The sequence below is a fragment of the Ochotona curzoniae genome, unplaced genomic scaffold, assembly GCF_017591425.1.
Source record: "Ochotona curzoniae isolate NIBS_2020 unplaced genomic scaffold, NIBS_Ocur_1.0 contig_66, whole genome shotgun sequence".
In the NCBI taxonomy this organism is placed as follows: domain Eukaryota; kingdom Metazoa; phylum Chordata; class Mammalia; order Lagomorpha; family Ochotonidae; genus Ochotona; species Ochotona curzoniae.
In genome coordinates this window covers 28490926-28514407 of record NW_024466512.1, presented here as the reverse complement: position 1 = coordinate 28514407, position 23482 = coordinate 28490926, and the positions used below count along the sequence as shown (strand labels likewise).

The 23482-nt window shown below is 46.2% G+C and overlaps 3 protein-coding genes across 5 annotated transcripts; 2 read left to right on the top strand and 1 right to left on the bottom strand.

The window, feature by feature from the left end:
* On the top strand, positions 1-17051 carry TMEM254 (transmembrane protein 254). 3 transcript variants are annotated; one of them, XM_040992464.1, is made up of 4 exons: positions 1-120; positions 2111-2214; positions 2642-2701; positions 7774-7910. In XM_040992464.1, exons 1-4 carry the CDS (start codon positions 31-33, stop codon positions 7892-7894), a joined length of 375 nt encoding a protein of 124 aa, XP_040848398.1. In that variant the 5' UTR covers positions 1-30; the 3' UTR covers positions 7895-7910. The 3 variants fall into 3 exon arrangements, with proteins under 3 accessions (XP_040848398.1, XP_040848399.1, XP_040848397.1); XM_040992463.1 differs by lacking the exon at positions 1-120 and adding an exon at positions 159-508; XM_040992465.1 differs by lacking the exons at positions 1-120; positions 2111-2214; positions 7774-7910 and adding exons at positions 149-508; positions 16876-17051.
* On the bottom strand, positions 14414-17946 carry LOC121164325 (mannose-binding protein A-like). Its single transcript, XM_040992460.1, has 4 exons — positions 17766-17946; positions 17299-17415; positions 15489-15563; positions 14414-14870 (listed from the first exon to the last, which is right to left on the bottom strand). The coding sequence occupies exons 1-4, from the start codon at positions 17944-17946 to the stop codon at positions 14497-14499; spliced, it is 747 nt and encodes a 248-aa protein (XP_040848394.1). The 3' UTR covers positions 14414-14496.
* A 1507-nt stretch (positions 17947-19453) lies between these two features.
* Positions 19454-22780, top strand: LOC121164032 (sodium- and chloride-dependent neutral and basic amino acid transporter B(0+)-like). The gene has a single exon (XM_040991894.1). It carries the CDS (start codon positions 20834-20836, stop codon positions 22751-22753), a length of 1920 nt encoding a protein of 639 aa, XP_040847828.1. The 5' UTR covers positions 19454-20833; the 3' UTR covers positions 22754-22780.
* The last annotated feature ends 702 nt before the right edge of the window (positions 22781-23482 follow it).

The window sequence follows — 23482 nt, the reverse complement described above, 5'->3', positions numbered from 1 at the left end:
GCCGCCGCCGGGAAAGGAGCTGCATGCACTATGGCCAGGGCAGCGGGCGACGCGGCCCACTTCCAGAGGAGCAGCCTATTCTGGGTCGTGGTCATCACGCTCTCCTTTGGCTATTACACGGTAGGGGCAGCGGCCTGGAGGCGCAGCGGCCTGGAGGGGCAGCCTGAGCCTGGGCCCAGCGCGGCCAGCATCCCGGCGGAAGGGCTGCGCAGGCGCAGGCCCGGCTCGCCGGCGCTGGAGCGAGGCCGCGGCAGCGTGAACCCCGACCGCAGGCGCAGGCGCACTTCCCCGCCATGGCGTTGGGCAGGTGTTGGAGACCCTGCGAAACCGGTTGGCCTGGCTTTTCTCGTGTTGAGGCGGGGACGGCTCCTCGCCTGACGGCTGGGAGCCTGGGGGTTTCAGAATGGTGGTGGCGAAGTCTGAGACCAGAAGGGACGCTTCCGCCTACTTCCGGACAGCCAGGCCCGTGCCCTCGCTCATCACAGGCCTAGGACTGGGATTCTTCGCGGTGAGGCATTGGGGCAGCGGGCGCACCAGTTTTGGTCCTCTGGGTTCTCGTAGGACAGCGCCTGCCGCTGTGCTAGGTTAACTGGTTTCTTAGATTTGTGTGTAAGAGGGGTCCTTCCCTGACTTGACCTCAGCAGTTCATGGTGGGAATGTCAAGGATAGCGCTTCCAAGGCAGGTGCAGTTGCCTGAAAAAATCGGCGGTAAAGCCAAGCATGGTTATGGTATAGCTGGTGACGGGGAGTATAGAAAACAGCAGTCCTGAGAGCGAGAGTGACTTTTGTACAGCTGAGAAAAAGTTTGTTTTAAGGATAACAAACAGGGCAGATGCCCGGACATTGGTTGAGAAGTGACCTATTGAATTAATAAGGAAGGCACAACCACTTGGATACTTCGTAGCAGGTTGTAGAATCGGGAGCTTGGTTGTTTCCACAGTGTTATTTACTGGCCTCCCTTCTGCTCACCTCCACCCTTGTTTCTTCACTTGGAAAGTGGAGGCGTTGAACTCTGGACATTTTCGAAAGAGCATTTCTGTTCCAGGATTCTAACGAGTTTGAATATAGATGATGGGAAACTGAAAATTCAAGTTGGGATTCAGAGGAACTGGCAGATGCCCCCAGCCCTCGTTCCACTTGGTTTTTGTTTGTTTGGTTGGTTGGCTGGATTTTTTTAGATGCAGTGGTATTTAATACTTTATTTGAATGTGAACCATCCCACACTATCTTGGGGGAAGTAGATTTGCTCTTGACCGAGATCTAAGTGGATCACTAAGTTTTGGAGCTTAAATAATTATTCACAGAAATGCTTGTAAAAGAAAAAGGAGACGTTGTTATAATTATGGCAAAAACATTACATGATTAGCAATTATTCTTAAGGTTTGTGTGTTTTTTATTAGAAAGGCAGATTTACAGAGAGGAGAGACAGAGAGAGAACTTCCATCCACTGGTTCATTGCCCAAAAGGCTGAAACAGCCAGAGCTGAGCTGATTCAAAACCAGGAACCAGGAGCTTCTTGGTCTCCCACATGGGTGCAGTGGTCCCAAGACTTGAGCTGTTCTCCACTGCTTCCCCAGGCCACAAGCAAGGAGTTAGATGGGAAGTGGAGCAGCTGGGACACAAACTGGCACCCATTATGGTATGCTGTCACTTGTAGGTGGAAAATTAGCCAATTGAGCCATTGCATCAACCCTTAGCAATTACTGTTAGAACTTCACAAGTCTGAATCACTGTGTCTGTGTAGTGTGTCACCAGTTTTAGAGTGAAAGTAGAGAATATGATTCTAAACAAGAGGTACAGCCCAAACCCACAGTCCCTGTAGTACAGGACCTGGCAAGAGCATGTAAATTCTTAAACATGAACTTTAGGAGAGGCTGTTTTGGATGAAGTTCATTAAAAATGGGAGTCATTCACCCTGGGCATTGAATTTGGCAATCACACGGTTTTTCCAGCATAAATTTCCATTTGAGTCCACGTGGCTTTGCTCAGAGCTGCTTTGGCCTGTACTTCATTTGGCAGCACTCATGTTACTTGACTCCCTCTCCAAAACAAGAGCTTGCTGACTGTCCGGTGACCTAACAGGTACGCTGCACCTCTGGTTCTCTTGCAGTGGGTTGTCTTCTGGCCTCAGAGTGTCCCCTACCAGAGCCTTGGGCTCCTGGGCTCCTTCACGCAGCACCTGGTGGACCATTATCCCACACTCCTGCACAATGGGTAAGGAGAGTGACAGAAATGAAATGTGGGCCCCATGACTCTGGAGGCCTGCAGGTGCCTGTAGCTCTTTAACAATGGGGCTACGTCCCCCGAAGCCGTGTTTCCATTTGAGATTTTTGTGTTAGATTCATCATCAGATACACCCCTTAAATAGACTGACCTTTTTTTTTAAAAAAGTGTTTTGGTTTGGGTAGAATTCTTTTCATTCACTGATTCACAATTCTTTCATCCAGTTGACTCCCAAAGGCTGGCAAGAAACCAAGTACTTGAGCCATCACTTGCTAATGTCCAGGGAGTACCTTAGCAGGGAGTTGAATCGGAAGTAGAGTGGCCAGGAGTGGAAGAAGGCATGGGTGGCTCAGGTTAAGTCCCAATAGGCAGCTTCACCATTGTTCCACGACAATGCGCTGACTTGTTGTTGTTTCAGGTATTGGCTTGCCTGGCTGGTTCACGTGGCAGAGTCTGTGTACGCCATGGTGCTGTGCAAGTAAGTCTTTGTTCAGATCTTGCTTGACATCTGGTGGAAGTCGAGAGCAACCACATTCAAACACTTGTGGGCCTCAGGATAGTGCTGAGGACCCAGGCCTGATACTGAACCTGACCCTGAAGAAGAACTTGGTAAATAGTTGATGAGTGAATTCGTTAGCTTATTCTAGTTATCAATTATTTAAGCCATTCACTGAGTTGGCTTGCTTGGTTGGTTGGTTTTGCCTATGTGGCACCAACTAAAGCAAAAGCTTAGAAGTCTGCCTTCTAGTTTGATGAAAAGCTTTACTCTTCACCTGGGCCAATGATCGGCAGCCCTGACTTGACGTTGAATCACCCAAGGAACTGCTCTCACATGCATGTGTCAGCTTTCCAACTCCAGGGAATTGAATGTTGCTGCTGACCTAGGAGTACATTCTTTTGTAAAACTAGCAAACTGACCCTACCCAGCAGATGCTCCTGTAGGTTAACACTGTGTGAGAGCATTGAAAAGGATTCTGTATACACTTGAACTTGATATATGCATACACAGAAAGCATGGTGCAATGAAAAAAGATGGTTATAATAATGCCAAATTGTTCTGTAAATACCTTTTTTTTTTTTTTTGCTTAGAGGTTAACTGTCACCTGTATAACTGTTGCAGTTCTTATAAATGTGGAAGATCAAATCCTTTATTATTGCTCTTTAATAATAAAAATAATGCTGATGGGATGCATAGAGTGTCAGACACTGCTAAAAGGGTAACTTGTTGATGTTACTGTGTACTCTTATTTATTAAGCAAAGTGGATTTTCCAGAGGGAAGCAGAAGGCAATTTTAGACTTTTTCCCCCTCTGTGCAAATGAGTTCACCCTGTGGGTTGTTCCCTGCCTGCTCCTCTTACTGCAGATAAAACTTCCATCAGATGTATAGATTTTCCCGGTCATTATCTGGAAGTATGAAGGTATGAAGTCCCATTATTAAATTCATAAATTTTGTTCTAAAATCACAACATCTGGTCTCAGCCCCAGGGACCATGGAGCCTGATTTGGGGAGAGGGTGCAGTTGGTGCCTTTTCTCTCAGTCCACTTCTCTTCTCTATGCACCTGTGACAACTGCTGTTGGACCCTTTGGAAGGGTAGGGGTAGTGAGGGGACCCAGGTGGTACGTGTGGTGCAGAGGCCGTGCTGGCTGCTCTATCCGGGAGGTCTTTGAGACCATCGTCAGCAGGATCCTCCTGCAGCTCTCCTGTTTCCTTCTGGTGCCTCCTACAGCATGCCTCTTACCGCTTATCCATGACAGTGTGTTGGGGGGACATTACCTTCTTGTGAGGTTCCCTTTCCGTTAGGTCCTGCACAGCTCACAGCCTGCAGCCTGCTGTGCCTCCAGTGGGCTCACCCCTAAGCACAGTGCTCAGTGTTGCTGTGTTTCTTTACTCTGTTTCCCAGCAGGTGAACCCCTCTTTACACTCTTGAATGAGCTAGGAATCCTTTCCCCATGTTGCAAGGGAATGTTCAGGTGGCTTTGTTGAAACTCTTTTCTGGGCCTGGCTTGTAGGGAATGCTAGAGTGTTCTGGGACTTCTCTCCCATGGCCACTTGGTGGAGTAAGATAGGGGGTGTCTGGTCCAGCCACTCAGCTTGGCAAACTATTGTTGCTGGCATCTGGGGCCTCATGAAAACCAAAATAAACTCAGTTCTGTTATACAGATCTTTGGAGGAGGAGAACTAGCCAGGGAGGTTGGGTTTCTATTGTTTCTTCAAATCAGTTCTTTAAGGTCCGGCATATTAGCCTGTCATAGGTCACTATACATCAGAATTAATACTCCTTTGGAATTGTGAAGCCAGTGAAAGACTAATACATTTGAATCAGTGAATAGAAGAAAACATGGCACATTTTCAGCTTTGCATATCTTAAAACTTAGGAAAAATTGCCTGCAACATTTTGTTTGCTGAATTCTCCTCCTACCTTCCTTTTAAAATAAATTTTTTCATTTGAAAGGCAGAGTTAGAGAGAGGAGAAGAAAGGGAGATACCTTCCATCTGCTGGTTCACTTCCCCAATGACCACAATACTCAAAGCTGCACCAGGCAGGAGTCAGGAGCTTCTTGTGGGTCTCCCAGGTGGGTGCTGGGGCCAAAGCACTTGGCCCATCTTGTGCTGCTTTCTGAGCTCGTTAGTTGAGAGCTGGATCAGAAGTGGAGCAGCAAGGGCTTGAACCAGCATCCACATGAGATGTCAGCATTGAAGAATTCCTTTCTTAATGCATAGATGTTAATTTTAACTCAGTAGTCAAAATGTATAAAACAATGTTCTGTACCTTACATAATACAGAAATTACCTTGGAGAGGGCAAGGAGCTTACATTTTCTATCCACCTTCCAGGTGCAAGTCCCTAAACAGTAATTCAAGGACAATTCAAGAGAGTCTCTTAAACCCTACATTTTCAAAGTACATACTTTTAGGGGAGTGTGTTCCTTTTTAATTAGAGATAAGAGTGGGCCATGTGTTTAACTTCATATCTGCCATGATCGTGATATTAAGCACATTCCTGTGTTTTAAAGGAACCTTGGGAGCAGGCATTTGGCCTTGGCAATTGAGGTGCTACTTTGAACAGCCCCATCCCGTGTGAGAGAGCCTGGTTCTAAATCCTGGCTCTGGTCTCAATTCCAGCCTGCTGTCCATCTGGGAGGCCACAGATGCCAGCTTGAGTCTATGGGTGCCCAAGTCCTCAGCTCCTTGCAGCAGGCTGGCTACTGCTGGCTGTTGGCATTTGGAGGGTGATCCAGTAGTGTTTATTTTTTTTTCTCCGCTTTTGTGCCATCTTTCAAATAATGTACTTTTAGAAAGTTTGGGTGAAGGTTTGGTGCAATGGCTCAGTAGCTAAATCCGCACATTGTGTGCGCTGGTATCTCAAATGCCTGCTCCACTTGCTATCCATTTCCCTGCTTGTGTCCTGGGAAAGCTGTTGAGGATGGCCCAAAGTCTTGGGACTCTGCACCAACGTGAGAGACCTGGAAGAGGCTCCTGGCTGTGGATTGGCTCACCTCTGGCTATTGCAGCCACTTGAGGATTGAACCAGAGAATAAAAAACCCTTTTTCTATCTTCTCTGTATAAATCTCTTTCCAACAAAAATTAAAATAAATCTTTAATTAAAAAAATATTGGTGAATAGTTTTATATTTTGATATTTTGCATATCATTCCTCTAGTTATATATTCTATAATTTACTTAACTCACAGTGAATTTTTAAAAAACATTTAAATCTTTTTTCTTAGTAGTTTTATTTAATAGAGTTCCACTCTGTTCACTCACTCTCCCAGTGTCCTCACTGCCTGGGGCTGAGCCAGATCCACAGTCAGGAGTCAGGAATGCCGTCCAGGCCTGTCACAAGGCGGAAACCCTAGTGCTTCAGCAATCTCTGAGATGGGGAGGCAGATGTCTTAATCATTAGGGAGAAAGTCCACATCCTAAGTCTTTGATCTTTAATCTACCTGCAACTAACTGCCTTCCTCTAAGAGACAAGCACCCAGCTTTGGTTTTTTTTTTTTTTTTTTTTTTTCCATATGGATGCCCGGTTATCCCAGAACCATTTGATATGCTGTGTCTGATGTCTACCTGTCTGCCTCATTCTATGTCCTTTTGGTTTGCCTCTTTGTCCTTGGGCCAGCACATGTCTGTCTTACAGGAATTCCTAGCAATCAATGATAGCTGATAGAGCCTGTCCTCACCCTCGTTGTCCTCGTTGTCCCCTCCCTGTTCCAGGACCTCCGCATGGCCTTATTCATCATCCTGTACTACAAAAATTAATCTGTTGGCATATTTACTAGATTGACCATATGAATTAACTTGGAGAGAAATGGCATATTTCCATTATTGAGTCTTCTAACCCATGAAAAATTACCTAACTCCATGTCTTTGCATTTCCTATAATGGCCTGTAGTTTTTAAGAGGTCTTTCACATTCTTTATTAGGTTCATTTCTGGTTTCCTGTCCTTTCAGATGCAATTACAAGTAACTTCTTCATTTTCTCATTGGTTGGTGGTAGTATATCTGAAGTAGTGAATTTTTATATATTGATATTTCCCTGGAAATTTTGCAAAATTCTTAGGTTATTATAAGAGTTCACCTATAGATGCTTACCAGTTTTGTTATACAATTGTGTCTACCAATAAAGAAGCTTTATTTTCTACTCGCAGTTCTGTCCCTTTGTGTTTCTTCCCTTTTGTTTTGAGTAGTGTTCCAGTGCATGTTGGCCAGAATAGAGCTGGAGGACATCATGCCTGGTTCCTGGTCTCAGTAGAAAGCTATCAGCATTTTGAATCATGCTTATTCTTGAGGTTTATAGGTCTTTACTAAAATGAGGATGTTCAAATTGTAGCCAAGTCTGTTAACTTTGAAAAATGGATGTGGAAGTTTATCAGGTTTTTATATTGTTAAAATATGCTATCTTTATTTAACTTATTGTAGAAAAATCTGCATATATGCATATGTGTATGTATATATAGACACACATATATGTATATACATATACATGTATGCACATATACATATGTATACATACATATACATATATATGTAAAGTTTGTGTTAAATAGTCATACAAATCAGACAATTATATACATATGTGCCTGTAGCAAGCTAATCACTTAAGTGGGATAATTTTCTCTTGAGTGACTATGCGAGCAGGTGTTTGTCCATACTCTGTAGCAGTATTATTGGTTTTCTCAGCAGAGCACTGTTTCTGAGCACTGAGTGATATGCCCAGGTCATAGCTAGGGGTGCCAAGCTTGGATTGCTGCGCGGTGTTCATCCTCCCATCCTTAGCACACTTGCTCTTAAGCCGCTGCAGGGCTGCGCTCCTTCCCCGCTCAGCTCATGAGATGCCGTCTGTAACCCTCTGCCCTGCACAGTGACAGTCTGAGCACAGTTATAAGGAAGCAGGAAAGATGAGATGGCAGTTGCTCCTCAAGTTCAGAAACTGAGGGAGGTAGAAGTAGATAGAAGGTGCAAAAAACAAACAAGAATAAGGATGACAGTGATATGAAGTTGTAAGATCAATAATCTGGTGTTTAGAGTTGCATTTTTTCTCTTTTAGGTCTAAAGGAATCACCGACAGCCGGGCCCAGCTGCTCTGGTTCCTGCAGACTTTCCTCTTTGGGGTAGCATCTCTTTCCATCTTGCTCACTTATAGACCGAAGCGTCAAAAACAAAATTAAAAGAAGCTATTCAAAAGCTTTCTCTACAGTTTTACATTCAAACACTTTTTTACGTGCTTTTACTCAGTGATATTTCTACTTTTGCAATGTGTCTGTCCCTCCAAGCTGTGTAGAACTCTGAAGTGTTTCGTTTTCCGTAAGCAGATTGGATGAGGCTTCCAGTGCTGTCAGCTGGGCTGAGACCTGCAGGAGACTTGCTTGTTGAGTTTTCTTTGCTCCTGCCAGTTCATTAATACCTCCCTTCACTACCAGCTCTCCCTCAAATGCTCCCCACCTTTCTGGACCAAGATACAGGATACCTCCACAATACATTAAATTCTTCACACGTTGATTAAGCTTCCGTAAGGCAGCATCTCAGCCTTTCAAATTTCTATTTCTGAAATTGAAAAAAGTAGAGAACCTGGAACGGAGCAGGCTGGACAGTTACCTAGAGGAACGAAAGTCTTGCTGAGAAGTCAGGTGGAGGACAGCCTTCCCGGATGCTGCCAGAAGTGTTCTTTGTACACATGGAGCCACAGTGTGCCTGTGGCTCAGGGCTGTCCTTTGTCACCTGTCCTGTGGTTTTGCTCACAGATGTTCGGTTAGTGTTTATTACTAAGCACACTTTTTGCTTGTTTGTTATCATTCCAATTTTTATTTTTTGTAGTGAAAACTACAAAATTTGTTCCTTGTACTGTCATCTCAGAGACAAGCACAAGACTGTTCCTGACTGTATCCTCTCATTATGAGACTGCTGGTGGGAAACCAGGCTCTTTTCACAGTTGTGTTTTTCCATGACTTTCTCCAGACTGCACATGTCTTCCTCCAGCTGTGAAGGGTCTAGCTCTTGGTTTACCTCCCAAGTTACTGGCTCTTCATTCTGATGGAAATATCTTCCTGCTTCTGGCTGGTTGGAAAGAGAGGGTTGCTGACTGTCCCCTCCCCTGGTGGAAGGACTCTGTCACCCCTGGGGGTATTACTGGGGTTCTTTCTCTAGAGGGCGGATTGCTTGTTCTCAAGACCAGCCCTCATTTCTTCTTCCATGGGTGGGCAAGGGGTATTTATATTAGCAAACATTTATGAGAAACAACTGTCTCTCCCAAAAAGTGCTGTCAGGTAAAACCACAACATAAACGAATATGCACCAGGAGTTGTTTCTGATAGTGTGTGTCTTAGCCTTTCTCTTCACTTGTGATTAATGGGTTCCTTTTCAGTAAAGAAACACATTTTGACCATGGAGTTAAGCATCATGGAAATCAAGCCCAATGTTTAAGGAGTCCTTTCCCAAAAGAAACTATAAAGACTATAATGACTGATAGTCATTTCATGTATCAGGTTACTGAGTGAAACGGGTTAATTTAAATAAAATGCTGTGAGTTGTCTCTCCAATCAAATGCTGCTTTTGTGTTTGTCAATTCTGATATCTGTCATCGTACATTTGATTCCATCTCTCAAAGAGATTCTGTTGTGGGACTGTACAGTTCAAACGTCGGTTTTTCCCTGACACATGCAGAATGCTATACGCTCAGTAAATATGCCTCTTGGGTCTATAGACCTGCCCCAGGCCTACTTAACTCTTTACATACATGGAGTCACTTTTAATTAATGTCCTTTTAATTATAGGACTGTCTTGATTTCATTCAGCATGTGATACAGTGCAAGCAACAAGTGAGGAATGTTCTATCATGTTTTTCAGCCCCAAAATGATAAAATCCTGTATTTTGATTTGGGATCATCTCATCACTAAGACCCAGTAGGGATCTCAAATGGTGGGGGTGTTCCCATTGGAGACCATAACAGGCCTCGCCATGAGGGTGATTTACCCAGCATCACACAGACAGAGGCCAGTGCAGGGCCCTGTGCTCCCTCACAGCCACCCACAAGCTTAGATGCCTGTACAACGAAAAATCTAAGTGGTAGCATCCTGTCTTTGTGTTGCAGTAGTAACCTTGATATTGAGAGGGGGGAAAAAAAAGCTTTTTTATAAACCAACAGTATTCCTTACATTTTCCTAGATTCAGTGTACTTATGACTCAATGCAATTTAAGTCCAAACAGGGTAGTGTTAACTGCCTTGAGTTTAAGAGGTCAGATAGGTAAAATTGTTTAGTAAACAGGTCACATTTCAGAGCCTTTTATGTCTTTATAGTAAGTGTCTGAAAAATGAGGAGAAGCTAGGGAATTTGCAACTGATGGAACAGAATAAGAAAAACGAAGAAATGCAACCCAACATTGACAATCAATGAATCAACAGAAATGCCAACAGTACTTAGGAAAAGACAGTCCCATCACTTAACGGTGTTTGGAAAAAATGGATGTCCAGTCCTAAAGAATGAAATTGATCCCTGACCTCATACTGTTTACAAAAATCAGAATGCATTAAAGGCTTAAATCTAAGGTGTCAAGTACTAAAATAAAATACAAAAGGAAAGTCCTGGAACATTAGATTGGGCAGTGGTTTCAAGGATATAATCCCAAAAGTACAGGCAGCAAAAGCTAAGACAAGTGGGAGTTACATCAAATTAAAATGCTTCTGCACAATAAAGAAAAAGACCAACAGCCTAGAGGCAAGCCTACAGAATGAGAGAAAATATTTGCAAGTCGTACATCTGATAAGAATGAAAGAATAAGATTGAAATCCAAAATACACAAAAATCTGTAATAGTTAATATAGAGCACACATCATCTTCTGTTGCTTTCTCAGGCCATTGACAGGGAGCTGGATCAGAAATGGAGCAGCTGGGACTCAAGTGATACCCATATGAAATGTTGGAGCTCCATAGGTGGAGAACACCATGGCACTGGCCCCAGTGCAAAAAATTTGGAAATCCTATCAACAAGGTAGCTTTTAAAAAGTTCATGGGACATGCATACTAGAAAAAAAACTACAAGGCATAGAGAGCTGTTCCTGTTATGTTGAGGGAAGGCAGAAGGCTCCGTAATGACATGTTCTCAGGGCTGTGGTTTCTGAAACCCACCAAGCATTTGAATCTCCCAGGAACTTCCATAAAATGGCAGATTTCTGAGATTGAATCCACAGCCTCCATAATGGAACCCACATAATGAGTCATCCCAGGCAGTTGTGTGACGGGCCTGGCAAGGTGGCACAAGCACTCTGTTCCTAGGACAAGGCGGGCTGCACTGTGCCGGGGGCTAGCTTCATCCAAAGCATTTGCTAAGTTGGTGAAGAGCTGCTTGGACCCCAGGCTCTTTGAAGCTGGTTACCTGTATTTGCCTGAACAAACCCTTGGTTCTAGGTTGGGGACACTGTGAAAACAACCTCACCGTACAGGTTGCCAGATGAGAGGGGACTATAACCTCCATGGACCCATATCCAGAGCTCTTCTTCTCTGTAATTCCTGAATGCTATGACAACATCACTTTACCAAATCAATTTCCCAGCATTCCAGTCCAGGCCCCTGGATGACTAATCTTTTCATGGTTAATCGGGGGAAAAGTTTCCTAATTCCCAGCAGTTTGTGAAATATAGGCCCTTACACAATACCAAGCCCATGACCTTCCAGATCAGTGGCTCTGCTGTGATGCATGTCCCAATCCCAGGTGCTGGCAAGGTGTCTGGCAGCCATAGACAAGGTGAGTTGTCTGGGCCCAGGTGGGAAGCACATAGGGCAGATGTGAACGCTAAACCCTGATCTGGTGCTCTGAATCCCCATCCAGTGGTACAGACATGACTTCAAGTAACAGCAGCAGAGCTGTAGGGCACCTAACAGAAAGTCACATGGGAACAGGCCACTGCAGTGCCAGGTGCCAGGTGCCAGGGATCCAGCGTGAAGCCCTGCTCTGAATGTTGCAGACTTCAAGAATTGTCTTCAGCCCAGTAGGCACAGGGAACAGATGGCAGCCTCCACTAGCTGTTGTCTCCATGTTGTCCATAGGAAAACTCCAGCTAACAGATTTTTAAGTTGGCCATTGCCACTTACCCAGACTGCTCTCTTACAACACTCAGGGATAGCAGATCAGCACCTCACCATTAGGAGAGGATTTTGCCAAATAACATAAATAACATAACTTTGCTCCTAAAACATGTCCTGCGGTCCATGAACATCTTATATGAGCAATAGTTTAAGTTCTGGCTGCTCTACTTTCAATCCAACCTCCTGCTAATATGCCTGAGAAAGCAGCAGAAGATAGCCCATGTCCTTGGGCCACTTCACTGTAGTGGGAGACTTGGAAGAAGCTCCTAGCTTTGAACTGACCTAGCTTTGATCATTGAAGCTATTTGGAGAATGAACCAGCAGGGGGAAGATGTTACTCTCTATATATCTCTCTATCTCTCTGTAAATCTGCCTTTCAAATAAGAATAAATTTAAAAAAGAAAATACGCTGCCTGCAACCCCAAACTTCTGTCTTCAGAGTGGCTTCACTGCACCCACTGTGTTAGAGACAGAGTTGTCAATCACTGTGTGTGCCTTAGATCAGGAAAAATGCCTGGCCTCAGAGACAGAAAACAACATAGGGACCAGAAGGATGCCTGAATCCGTCCTTTCCCTCTAGTTCTGGGTCCTGGAAAACTGTCCTTTCTGTCTTTGGACTCTCAGGAGTCTTTGGGTTCATTCCATTTTCTCTCACGCTCACCTGCTTGGGGCCTGTTGCTTGGCAGTGCTAGGAAATGAGTAGTAGGAGGTGTTTTCCATTCCAGATGGAAGTCAGAGTAGTGGCTGGGATTTCATCTACAGAGAGCTGCCCTGAAAGGACTGTCAGGATTGGGAAATAAACAATCCCTACCCATCTCAGTGCTCCCAGAAAAGTGGGCCAGCTGGGCTGATGCAGGAGAGAGTCAGGAATACACAGCATATTCCCTGGCTGGAGGGGCAAGGGTTCTTGAGCTCCCAGAACAGGCATAGGAGGCTCCAGTGAGAGAGAGATATAGCAGGAGGGTGCAGCCCAGGCACGGCAAACAGAAGGAGCCTTCGTAGAGGCTGGGAGGAGCTAAGTTCATCCTGCACATCCCTAACAGAAAAGGCAGTCATTCCCTGCTGGAACCCGATGCCTGTGACCACCTTGTCTACACTGCATTGTCTACAGTCAGAATGAAAGAGATTGTCCTTCCTGCACAGCAACTAAAGGGGAATGCTGATCTCATCATAAATCATAGAGTTGCAAAATTGTTAACTGATGGTGTGTTCTCATTTGTCTTGGCCATGAGAAGATACAGCTATAGCTTCTGTGCTTGAGAATATTAACACTCCTGCTGCCAGTCACCAGGTGTGTGCATCTTCGTCCTTAGCATGTGCTTCTAACTGCTGGTAAACAGTTCCCCAGACCTCTAGCTAAGCAGTCTGGATTTGAACTAGAAGTAGTGAGGTGTTCCACTCATGTTACAAACACGCTGTTCTCATAGCCCCCATGTGTGACCTGAAAAGGAACTTGGTGGGACTGGAAACTCAGCTGCATCACAGGCCCGGGGTGCTAGAGGTTAGGTCCACAGGCCCAGCCCCCTTGCTTTGCTGACTCCAGTGCTTTTGGCACGTCCCAGCCCAAGCTGCAACCACCTGGCTCCTTCTACAGAGGCACATGGAGGGCAGAGGGCACTGCCTGCACAGACTTCTCTCCACCTAGCCCATCTGTCCCCCTTTAATGAGTGCATGTACTCACACAGCAAGCATTTACCAACCACTTACTAACCCAATATCGAGGTGGCTGTCTCAGCCACTCCAGTAGCAAGAAGAAGGGGGGAAGGGAAAACAGAAGACTAAGGTTTACAAACACTTTTTGCTAAGTTCAAGTGGCCCTCAGCCCCTTCATGCCATACTTTCCAAGTTCTTTTGGTGAATAATATTCAGCCAGAGGTGGCCTTCCTCTGCTCCTTCCTCTGCATGAGTGCTATGTGATGGCAGATGCACCTGCTGAGGATAGTTGGAAATTCTCCATGGTCAGGTACAGAACCAGACACCAAGACAACAGTGAGACACTACTCGTGGTAGAAGTTTTGTGGACTTGACTGGAGGGTGTTGCGTGATTTGAGCCACAGCTGTGGTGCTGTTTTCCTCTTGTATGTGCAGACAATGGGCTGGTAGACCTGTAGTAGTGGGAAGCAGCTGTTCCTGCTAAGGGAGAGGTCCTGGGGAGGGGCGCACCTTGTGTGACCTTTGTCTCCTCCCACATTGGCCCACAGCTCCCAGAGAACAGGGAAGAGCTTCCTAGAACTACAATTGTTTCCCATGTGGGATATCACCAGGCATTGCAGTCAGGAAGTGCCAAGTGTTCAGGGGCAGCTCCTGAATTCCTCAAAGCAATACCCATGTCCCACAAAAGCCTGGATCAGTCCTAGGGAGTTGATGAGGCCAGACAGACATGGCATCAGTGGGTCACCTGGCTAGCCCAGCATCCTTTGGTCAGAGGCTGGGCCTGGGTGAGCCCGTTCCAGTGTTCCCAGCAGGACCAAAGTAGCTCTTGCCCCCAGCCAGACCCAATCCCGGAACCCCCATCACCAACCTCTCCTCCCTTCATACTCCACAAGCCAATGCAGCCCCCTGGGTTCCCTGCACAGCCCTCAGAGAAAAGACTGTACGTTGCATGGGGAAACCAGCCCTGAGTTCTCTTTCAAAGCCACAGAACGGGAGACAGGGCCAGGGGTCAGGGTGGGGAGGCTGAGGAACTACCTCACACCTGGAATTCACAGACAGCCAGGAAGGAGGTGGAGCAGCTGATGTCGTTCCACAGCCCGTCTTGCGTGAGGACCACACAGTCCTCTCCCGAGCCATGGTCATTGGGTTCATCCTTCTTCCAGTTGCTGTAGGCCAGCCGTCCTCCCGTCACATAGGTGAACTGGCCTTCGATCTTCTCGTCTGTGATGCCCAGGAAGGCGGAGTCCTTGGCCACTTTCTGGATGGCCTGGTTCTCTTTGTCATTCCTGGGGGTAGCCACGATCGCCTGGTGCCCTTCACACAGCTCCTTCACCTTATGAAATGGCAACTTTTCCCCATTGGTCAAGTAGAGCTTCTGGCCTGACTTTTTGCCCAAGGAGAAGGCCTGCACTGAAAGCACAGGGTGTTGCGTTGGTCCAGCAGGCTGGGAACCTTGGCACTGGCAAGTCACTAGCAGACATCTCCTCCCGCCTACCCCCATTCAGGCAAGAACAGCTCTGGGCATGCCCAGCAGAGGGTGGAGCCTCAGACGTGCAGGTGCCACAGGAAGATATGCGGCACACTTGGCTGACAGCCGGATCACCCCACCTGGGAGCCAATCACTTGTCTGCTTAACACTGGGCGCAGGTGGATATAGGATGGTATGGCCAAGCCTTGCTGGCAAGCACACCCTGATGGCTGTGGAGGGGCAGTAACTTGAGGTGGCAGAAGCCTAGGTGTTGGAGAAAACAGACTTCCAGGAGCCTCCAGCCTGCCTCTGCCACACCCCAGCTCCCAGAACTCAAGTGAGCCACCTACACTTCCCACACCTGTTTTGCCTCACTGCTACGTTTAAATCAATATGAAAACCATGGCGAGGGCAAGTGAGAGGATGGAGTGAAACCACAGTGCGAGGGAATGCCAAGCTAGCATGGGTCTTGGCATAAAATGAGTGCTGTCTTCCACCCTCCCCCTCACCAAAACCGTTCTGAAGAAAACCCCGAGGCTGGGGACAGAAGCCAAGCTTACGTTTTTTGGTGTGGTCTAGTTGTGCTTTCAGGTTCCTTAGTTCTGACTCTAAGTTAGCCAGTTTAGCCTCGATAGCTACAAGGCAAATAGGGAGAAGGTTGGTTGGTTTGTTTGTGAGGAAAACATCACAGGGGGAGGGGTGTTTGACCTAGCCACTAAGATGCTGCATCAGGTGTAGGCAACCTGTATCAGAGAGGCTGGGTCTGGAGTTCTTGCCCTGACTAGCTTCCTGCTAATGCACACTCCACATGGCAGTGATTGTAGCTGGAGTAGTCGGGCTCTGCAGGCCATGTGGGAGATTGGGATTGAGTTGCCGGTTGCTGGATTCAGCCTGGCTCAGCCCCAGCTGCTGCATTGCTGACAATTGGACATTGACCTAACAGATGGGAGAGGGGACTGTCCTCTTTTGCTCTCTCTCTGCCTCTCTCTTGCTCTCTCTACCACGCAAATAAAAAAGGAATAAATTATATTAGACACCACATATTATAAAAAAATGACTTACTAAAAAGTCCATTTAAAAATTAAAACACAAAACTAAGCAAAAAGTAAAAATGTACTATAATCTTGCTTTTCCAGATATCTTAGTTGCTGTAACTATTCAGAATTATTTTTCTAGGTTCTAATCTCCTCATACTGCTTACACATTGTATCACACTGAGTTTATTTACTATTTCAAGACAATATATTTGAAAGGCAGAGCAAGAGAGAGAGAGGGAGACAAAGAAAGCTTCCATGCCCTGATTCACTCCAGATGCTCATCGTAGCCGGGACTGGGCCAGGCTGAAGTCAGGAGCCAGGAACTCCATCTTGCTCTCCTGTGGAGTTGCCAGGGACCCTATTTAGATACTTAGGCCATCACCTGCCATCTCCCAGGATACTCCTTAGCAAGGGGCTGGAGTCAAAGACCAGAGCTGAGAGTCCAACCGCTGGTGTGGATGTGGAATATCTTACATAGCAGCTTAACTTGATGCACCACAGCACGTGCCCATGTGTGACACTTCTCAAGAAAATATCCCACCCATTGCTCTCCTTTTTCTTCATGATTTTCTTTGTTCTTATTTTTTTTTCTAAAGTTGAGGGCAGATTTACAGAGAGCTTGAGAGCCAGAGCCAGAAAGAGATCTTCTGTCTATTGGTTCATTCCCTAAATGGTCAAAATCAGGAGGCCTTTGTGTCCTCTAGGTCTCCCACGTGGATGCAGAGGCCCAAGCGCTTCGGCCATCCTCCTCTGCCTTCCCAGGTGCATTAGCAGGGAGCAGCATAGGAGGTGAGCAGCCAGGACTGGAGCAGGAGTTCACAAAGGATGTCAGTACCACAGTTAGCAGTTTAACCTGACATGCCCCAGCTCCAGCCCCTCTTCATGATTTTTTTTTCACTTCTCATTCCAGGTCAACTCTTTGATGCTTTCATTGTTCTGGCAAGCCAGAGGGCAAATATCCATCAATAGGTTTTTATTTTTGCTCTCTTTCTTACTAATTTTGCTTTATTTTCCTCTGAAATCGACTGATCACTATCCAGTGAGCCAGACCGTTTGCAGAGACCCCTGATGACAAACAGCCCCCATGAGTCCAATTCTTCCTTTCACCACCCTGAGCCAAAAAAAAAAAAAAAAAAAAGCTGTCTCATGCAGAGGCCTGCCCAGGAAAAGAGCTTGGCAGGTTTGGGAAGTGTCTGTTCAGGCCCCTGTGATGCATCAGCAATCAGAGTGGATGAGCACCTTGCCATGAGGCCACAGGAGAAGGTGCCTCTCCCTCGTGGGCCTCCAATTCCCAGAGTTCCCAGGTCCCCTCAGGCCACACCACACTTCTTACCAGAATTGTCTCCTCTGTCTCCTTTTTGGCCTTTCAGTCCTGGAGCTCCAGGAACTCCTATGCTTCCTGGGGGCCCCATTTTTCCAGGAGGGCCCTGTATGCCTCTGAGACCTTGACCTGGTGGAAGACAGATTGTGAGACCCAGCAGCTGTGGCTCACTCTCTCCCTCAAAGACTGACACTGATCCCAAAAAGTAGCTCATGAGTTAATGGGAACCCAGAGGATGGTCTGTCCTGAGAGCCTCTGATGCCTCCTCTTCAAGGACAACCTCTCAACACCAATTTGTGGGTGTAACTATGGGATCACGGGGAGCCACAGAGCACCTGTGTCCTAGAGACCATTTCTAGGGATTATTCTGGGTCAAGACGAACAGGGAACCTTCATAGGTCTCTGTGATCCATCCTTCAGTGGCTCTACCTCCTGCTGGGGTGAAGGCTTTGGCAGCTAGAGCAGCACTGTCACCTTACCTGGCTCTCCCTTTTCGCCCTTGGGGCCATCTCTCCCATCTCTGCCAGGGGTGCCATTGGTAACTGGGACACTGCAGGCTACCACCGAGCAGGTCTTCTCAGCATCCAGGCAGGTTTTCGTTTCCGAAGATGCTCTCGCCACACACAGGAGTAGCACAGAGAGGAATGGAAACAGGTGCATGGTTCTAACCTCAGGGTCAAGGAAGACAATGACTTCTCATTTTGCACAGCCACCATTCCTTATTGCCTGCAGGGGATACAGGCTGTGCCCAGGCTGGCAGACGCACAGAGACATCACGACCTTTGGCCCTGAATTCGCCATGGATTACTAGGCAGACAGACACGTCTGAAACATCAGAGTCCATGGCAGGTATTTGGCACAGCAGTTAAGATGTCACCGGAAACCTCCACATCCCATAGTTAAGCACCCAATTTGAGTCTTGACCTGACTTTCAATTTCTGTTTCCTGCTAATGCAAACCTTGAAAAGCAGCAGATAATCACTCAAGTACTTGAATGATTGACCCACAGTGAGTTCCAGACTTTTGGCTTCATTCAGTTTGGCCCAGCCATGCCTAGTATATATGTGTATCCTTCAAATTAAATGAAAAAAAAAAAAAAACTAAACATTTTAAAATTTTTATTTTAAAATTGGGGCTGGCACCAACCTGTATGGGTGCCAGTCCATGTCCCAGCTGCTCCACTTCTGATCCAGCTCCTTGCTTATGGCGTGGGAAAGCAACAGAGAATGGCCCAAGTACCTGGGACTCTGTAGTCCTGTGGGAGACCGAGGAAGCTCCTGGCTCCTGGCTCCTGGCTCTTGGCTTTGGATTCTCTCAGCTCTAGTCATTGCAGCCATCGGGGGAGTGAACCAGGAGATGGAAGATCTTTCTGTCTCTCCTTCTGTATGTAACTCTACCTTTCAAATAAAATTTCTTTAAAAAAAAAAGAGATAAATTTAGTTTAAAATATCAGAGGCAGGGCAGTGTCTGCCTTAGTGGTTAAGACACCCACACTGTATATCTGGCTCCACTTCCAACTCATTTGCTACTGATGCAGACCCTTGCGGCAGCACTGATGACTCCTGCCCTGGGGTCACTGCCACCCACATGGGATTCTCAGGTGATTTCCAGGCCCCTGGTACAACCCTGTCATGGGGCCATTGTCAACATTTGGGTATGCCACCAGAGGACAGTGTTGATCTTTATGTCTCTCCCCATCTCCCCAGCTCTTTCCTCATCAAATAACAATACATTAAAAAAAAAAAAGAAAGACAGGTTGGTGCGAACGCAAAGATAGAAGCAAAGATGATAAGGATCTGCTCTGCCTTGGGTCCCCAGGACCCCACCCCTGTTGACACCAGGCTTAGTGGTCAGGTGCCTCATCTAGGGAGACTACAGAAGTCTAAAAGATGAAGAACTAGTCCTGATCCTGGCCCTTTGCCTCCAAGAGCCTCTCTTCATTTATTTACTTTTTTTCTTTTTAAAAAAGATTTATTTTTATTACAAAGGACAATTTCACAAAGAGAAGAAGAGAAAGAGAATCTGTTAGTTCATTCCTCCAGATGGCTGCAACAGCCAGAGCCGTGTCAAATGAAAGCCAGGAGCCTTTTCTGGGTCTCCCACAAGGGTGCAGGGTCCCAAGGACTTGGGTCATCCTGCACTGCCTCCCCAGGCCATAATCAGGGAGCTGGACTGGAAGTAGAGCTGCCAGGACACGAACCTGAATCCAAACAGGATGTCAGTGCTTGACATTACAGAATTAGCATATTGAGCCATAGTGCTGGCCCTACCTTATCTTTTTTTTTTTTTTTCCTTTCCTGGCCACAGAAGTCTTTGTTTCCATCTTCTGCCCTTTTCTGTGAACCCTATAGTAAGGGTCAACCTCTGGAGGTGATGAAGGCCCCACAGGGTCCATTGCTTGACTGGACCTGCTTTATGATATCCACTGTGTCATTTAGCGTAGGAGGTCTGTTTTACTTGCCAGAGCCCCAGCCACACTTAGAACCGCAGCTGTTTCCCAACAATCTGTCCATTCCCTCAGCTTTGTGATGGGCACTTGCTAGGGAGGCAGGATTCTTACCCTGAAAATGGAAGCTTCTTGGGTTGTTGCCTCTGCCTGGAGGATGTACATCTGTTCGCTTGAGGTTTTTCCACCAAGAGATCCTGTTTACCAGGGCAGACCTCAGGCCCCTGAGATGTCTGCTCAGGGGACCTGCTAGGGGCCAGCCCCTGCTTTCTCCTAGCAGAACTCTCTGCATCTTGCCCAGCTCATTTGGGGCTCTGTGTCCTCATCAGGCCTCTGCTCAAATCGGCCCCTCCTGCAGGAAGCCTTGGCAGCCCTACCTTCATGGGACTACTCCCAGGCTAAGCTCCCAGTCCCTGAATCCATGTCCCCAGCCCTGGCTGCTAACCACAGACTTTGCCCTGGCCTATCCCAGCCCCTCAGCTCCCTTGACCCTTCCCTTCCTCCAGGAATCAGTGAGAGGGAACTTTCAAGATCACATCATGTCCACCATTCTCTTCCTACTTTTTAAACCTCCCCTGATGATGGTCACATTCAAGGCTGGCACGCTTCATCATCACACACGCACACTTTGGAAAAGACAGCACTTAAGTTTGTGTGGGATCAAGTGGACCCAGAAAGGACACAGGTAAACCAGTTGAAGACCACAGAGCCCCAGGTGGGTATAACACTCCCACCACAGCCCCTGCCTGCACCTCACCAGGACAAGCCGAGAGGCCAGACCCTTAGCCCACTGTCCCCATCCCCCTCAACACTATTTTCCTCCAGAAACAACTTACTAGACAAGGATCCTACAGAGATGGTGGCAGGGAAGCTGGCCATCCAGCCCAGGCATCTGCTTCAGCAATGCCAGGCACAATCCACCCAGTGAAAAGGGGCGGCACTGAACTGACCTTCAACTCCAGATTAATGAACAACCATCTGTAGAATGTTTTTGGCTCCCTCTGGCAGGTAGCAACGGAGGAGTGTACACCTGCCCCAAGTCAAACCTGGCCAGACTGTGAGAAGAGAAGAGGCAGAGCCAGCCGAGAGAGTGAACGAACCATGGACAAGTTCAAGTGCCCGGGTTTCTTCAAGTGCAGAAGAAAGGAGAAAGTGACAATTTCATCTGAGAACTTCCGTGTTGATGAACATGATGAGAATCAAGAACGTGGTAACTGGTCCAAAAAATCAGACTATCTTCTATCTCTGATAGGATATGCAGTGGGCCTGGGAAATGTGTGGAGATTCCCATATGTGACTTATAACAACGGTGGAGGTGCCTTCTTGATACCTTACGCAATTATGCTTGCCTTGGTTGGTTTACCACTGTTCTTCCTAGAGTGTTCAATGGGGCAGTTTGCTAGCTTGGGTCCAATTTCCATTTGGAGGATTCTTCCATTGTTTCAAGGTGTGGGAGTTACAATGGCCCTGCTATCCATTTTTGAGGCGATCTGTTACAATGTCATTATTGCCTATAGTCTTTACTACTTGTTTGTGTCTTTTCAACGTGAAGTGCCATGGAAATACTGCTCTTCTTGGTCAGATGACAGCTGCAGCAGATCGCCTATATTAACTTGCTGTAATGTAAGTACTGGAACAAGGGAAATCATCAAAGTGAATAAAACCTGGATTGACATCAACAATCTGACCTGCATCCCTGGGAGTGAGATTTATCAGCCAGGGCAGCTTCCCAGTGAGCAGTATTGGCATAAAGTGGTGCTCCAACGATCCAGCGGAATAGATGAGACTGGAGTCATTGTATGGGAGTTAGCACTTTGTCTTCTTCTGGCATGGCTCATCGTTGCAACAGCACTGTTTAAAGGAATCAAGTCTTCTGGCAAAGTGGTTTATTTCACAGCTCTTTTCCCCTACGTGGTCCTACTCATCTTTTTAATACGAGGAACAACCCTGGAGGGTGCATCCAAAGGCATTTCGTACTACATTGGCTCACAGTCGAATTTTACCAAATTGAGGGAAGTGGAGGTTTGGAAAGATGCTGCTACCCAGATATTTTTTTCTCTCTCAGTGGCTTGGGGTGGCTTAGTTGCTCTATCATCTTACAGTAAATTCCATAATAACTGCTACTCTGATGCCATTACAGTTTGTTTGACAAATTGCCTCACAAGTGTGATTGCTGGGTTTGCTATTTTTTCTATCCTGGGACACATGGCTCATATATCCGGAAAGGAAGTCTCTCAAGTCGTAGCATCAGGTTTTGATTTGGTATTCATTGCTTATCCAGAAGCTTTAACCCAGCTCCCAGGAGGCCCATTTTGGTCCATATTATTTTTCTTCATGCTTTTGACTTTGGGTCTGGATTCTCAATTTGCTATTGTTGAAACTATTACAACATCGATTCAGGATTTGTTCCCCAAGTTGATGAAGAAAATGAGGGTTCGTGTAACTTGGGCTTGTTGCTTGGCTTTGTTTCTCCTTGGTCTCATGTGTGTGACCCAGGCTGGCATTTACTGGGTTCTTCTGATTGACCACTTCTGTGCTGGGTGGGGCATTCTGGCTGTAGCTATACTGGAAATAGTGGGGGTCATCTGGATTTATGGAGGCAACAGGTTTATTGAAGATATAGAAATGATGATTGGCACAAAGAGATGGTTCTTCTGGCTGTGGTGGAGAGCTTGCTGGTTTGCCATTACACCTATCCTTTTGATGGCAATTCTAGTCGGGTCACTGGTACAATTTCAGAGACCTAAATATGGCCAAATTCCATACCCCGACTGGGGAGTTGCTCTAGGCTGGTGTATGATTATTTTCTGCCTTATTTGGATTCCAATTGTGGCTGTCATAAAAATAAGTCAGGCTAAAGGGAGCATTTTTCAATGCATTGTAAGCTATTGCAAACCAGCTTCTAACTGGGGTCCATACCTAGAAAGACATCGTGGGGAGAGATACAAGGGCATGGTAGAGCCTAAAAGAGAGGTTGACTTTGAAATACCTACTGTTCATGGCAGCAGTAGCCCAGAATGAGATCTCAATTATATGTGTATATATATATATATACATATACATATATATACACACATACACATATTCACACATATATAGGTATGTATGCATTTGCAAAAGTGATCCTTTGAGATTATGGTGAAACTCTTTTTACTAATAATTATTTATAACAATGAAAATTTTTCTCATTTACCTAAGACTATCATATGAAAATATCATGATGCAGTTTCATGCTCTTGGGAATTTCCCCTTCTACCCTCCCTGTTTCTCCACCACTTGCACTATTTTTCCCTATGTTATTACAATAGTGTGGTTATTCAACAACAATCATGTTTATTTCATTTTAGTTTAACTATTTGTATAAACACATCACAGTTTATATTTTACAAGAACATTTTTGCAAATATCACCACAATGCTAATAAAGAGGCTTCTTTTGAAAAAAAAAAAAAACTATTTGAAAGTTAAATAGGCAGAGACTAAGAGGGGGACAGAGAGAGAGAGAGAGAGAGAGAGAGATCTTCCTACATCTTCCTTCTGCTGATTGACAGCCCTGGGTGGCCACAATGGCTAGCAATGACCAGGGTCAAAGCCACGAGCTTCTTCAAGGTTTCCCACATATGTGCAGGGGTTCAAATACTTGGGCCATCCTCTGCTGCTTTCCCACATGATCAGCAGAGACCTGGATTGGAAGTGGAGCATCTGGGCCTCAAACCAGCATCCCTAGATGTTGGCACTACAGGAGGTGGCT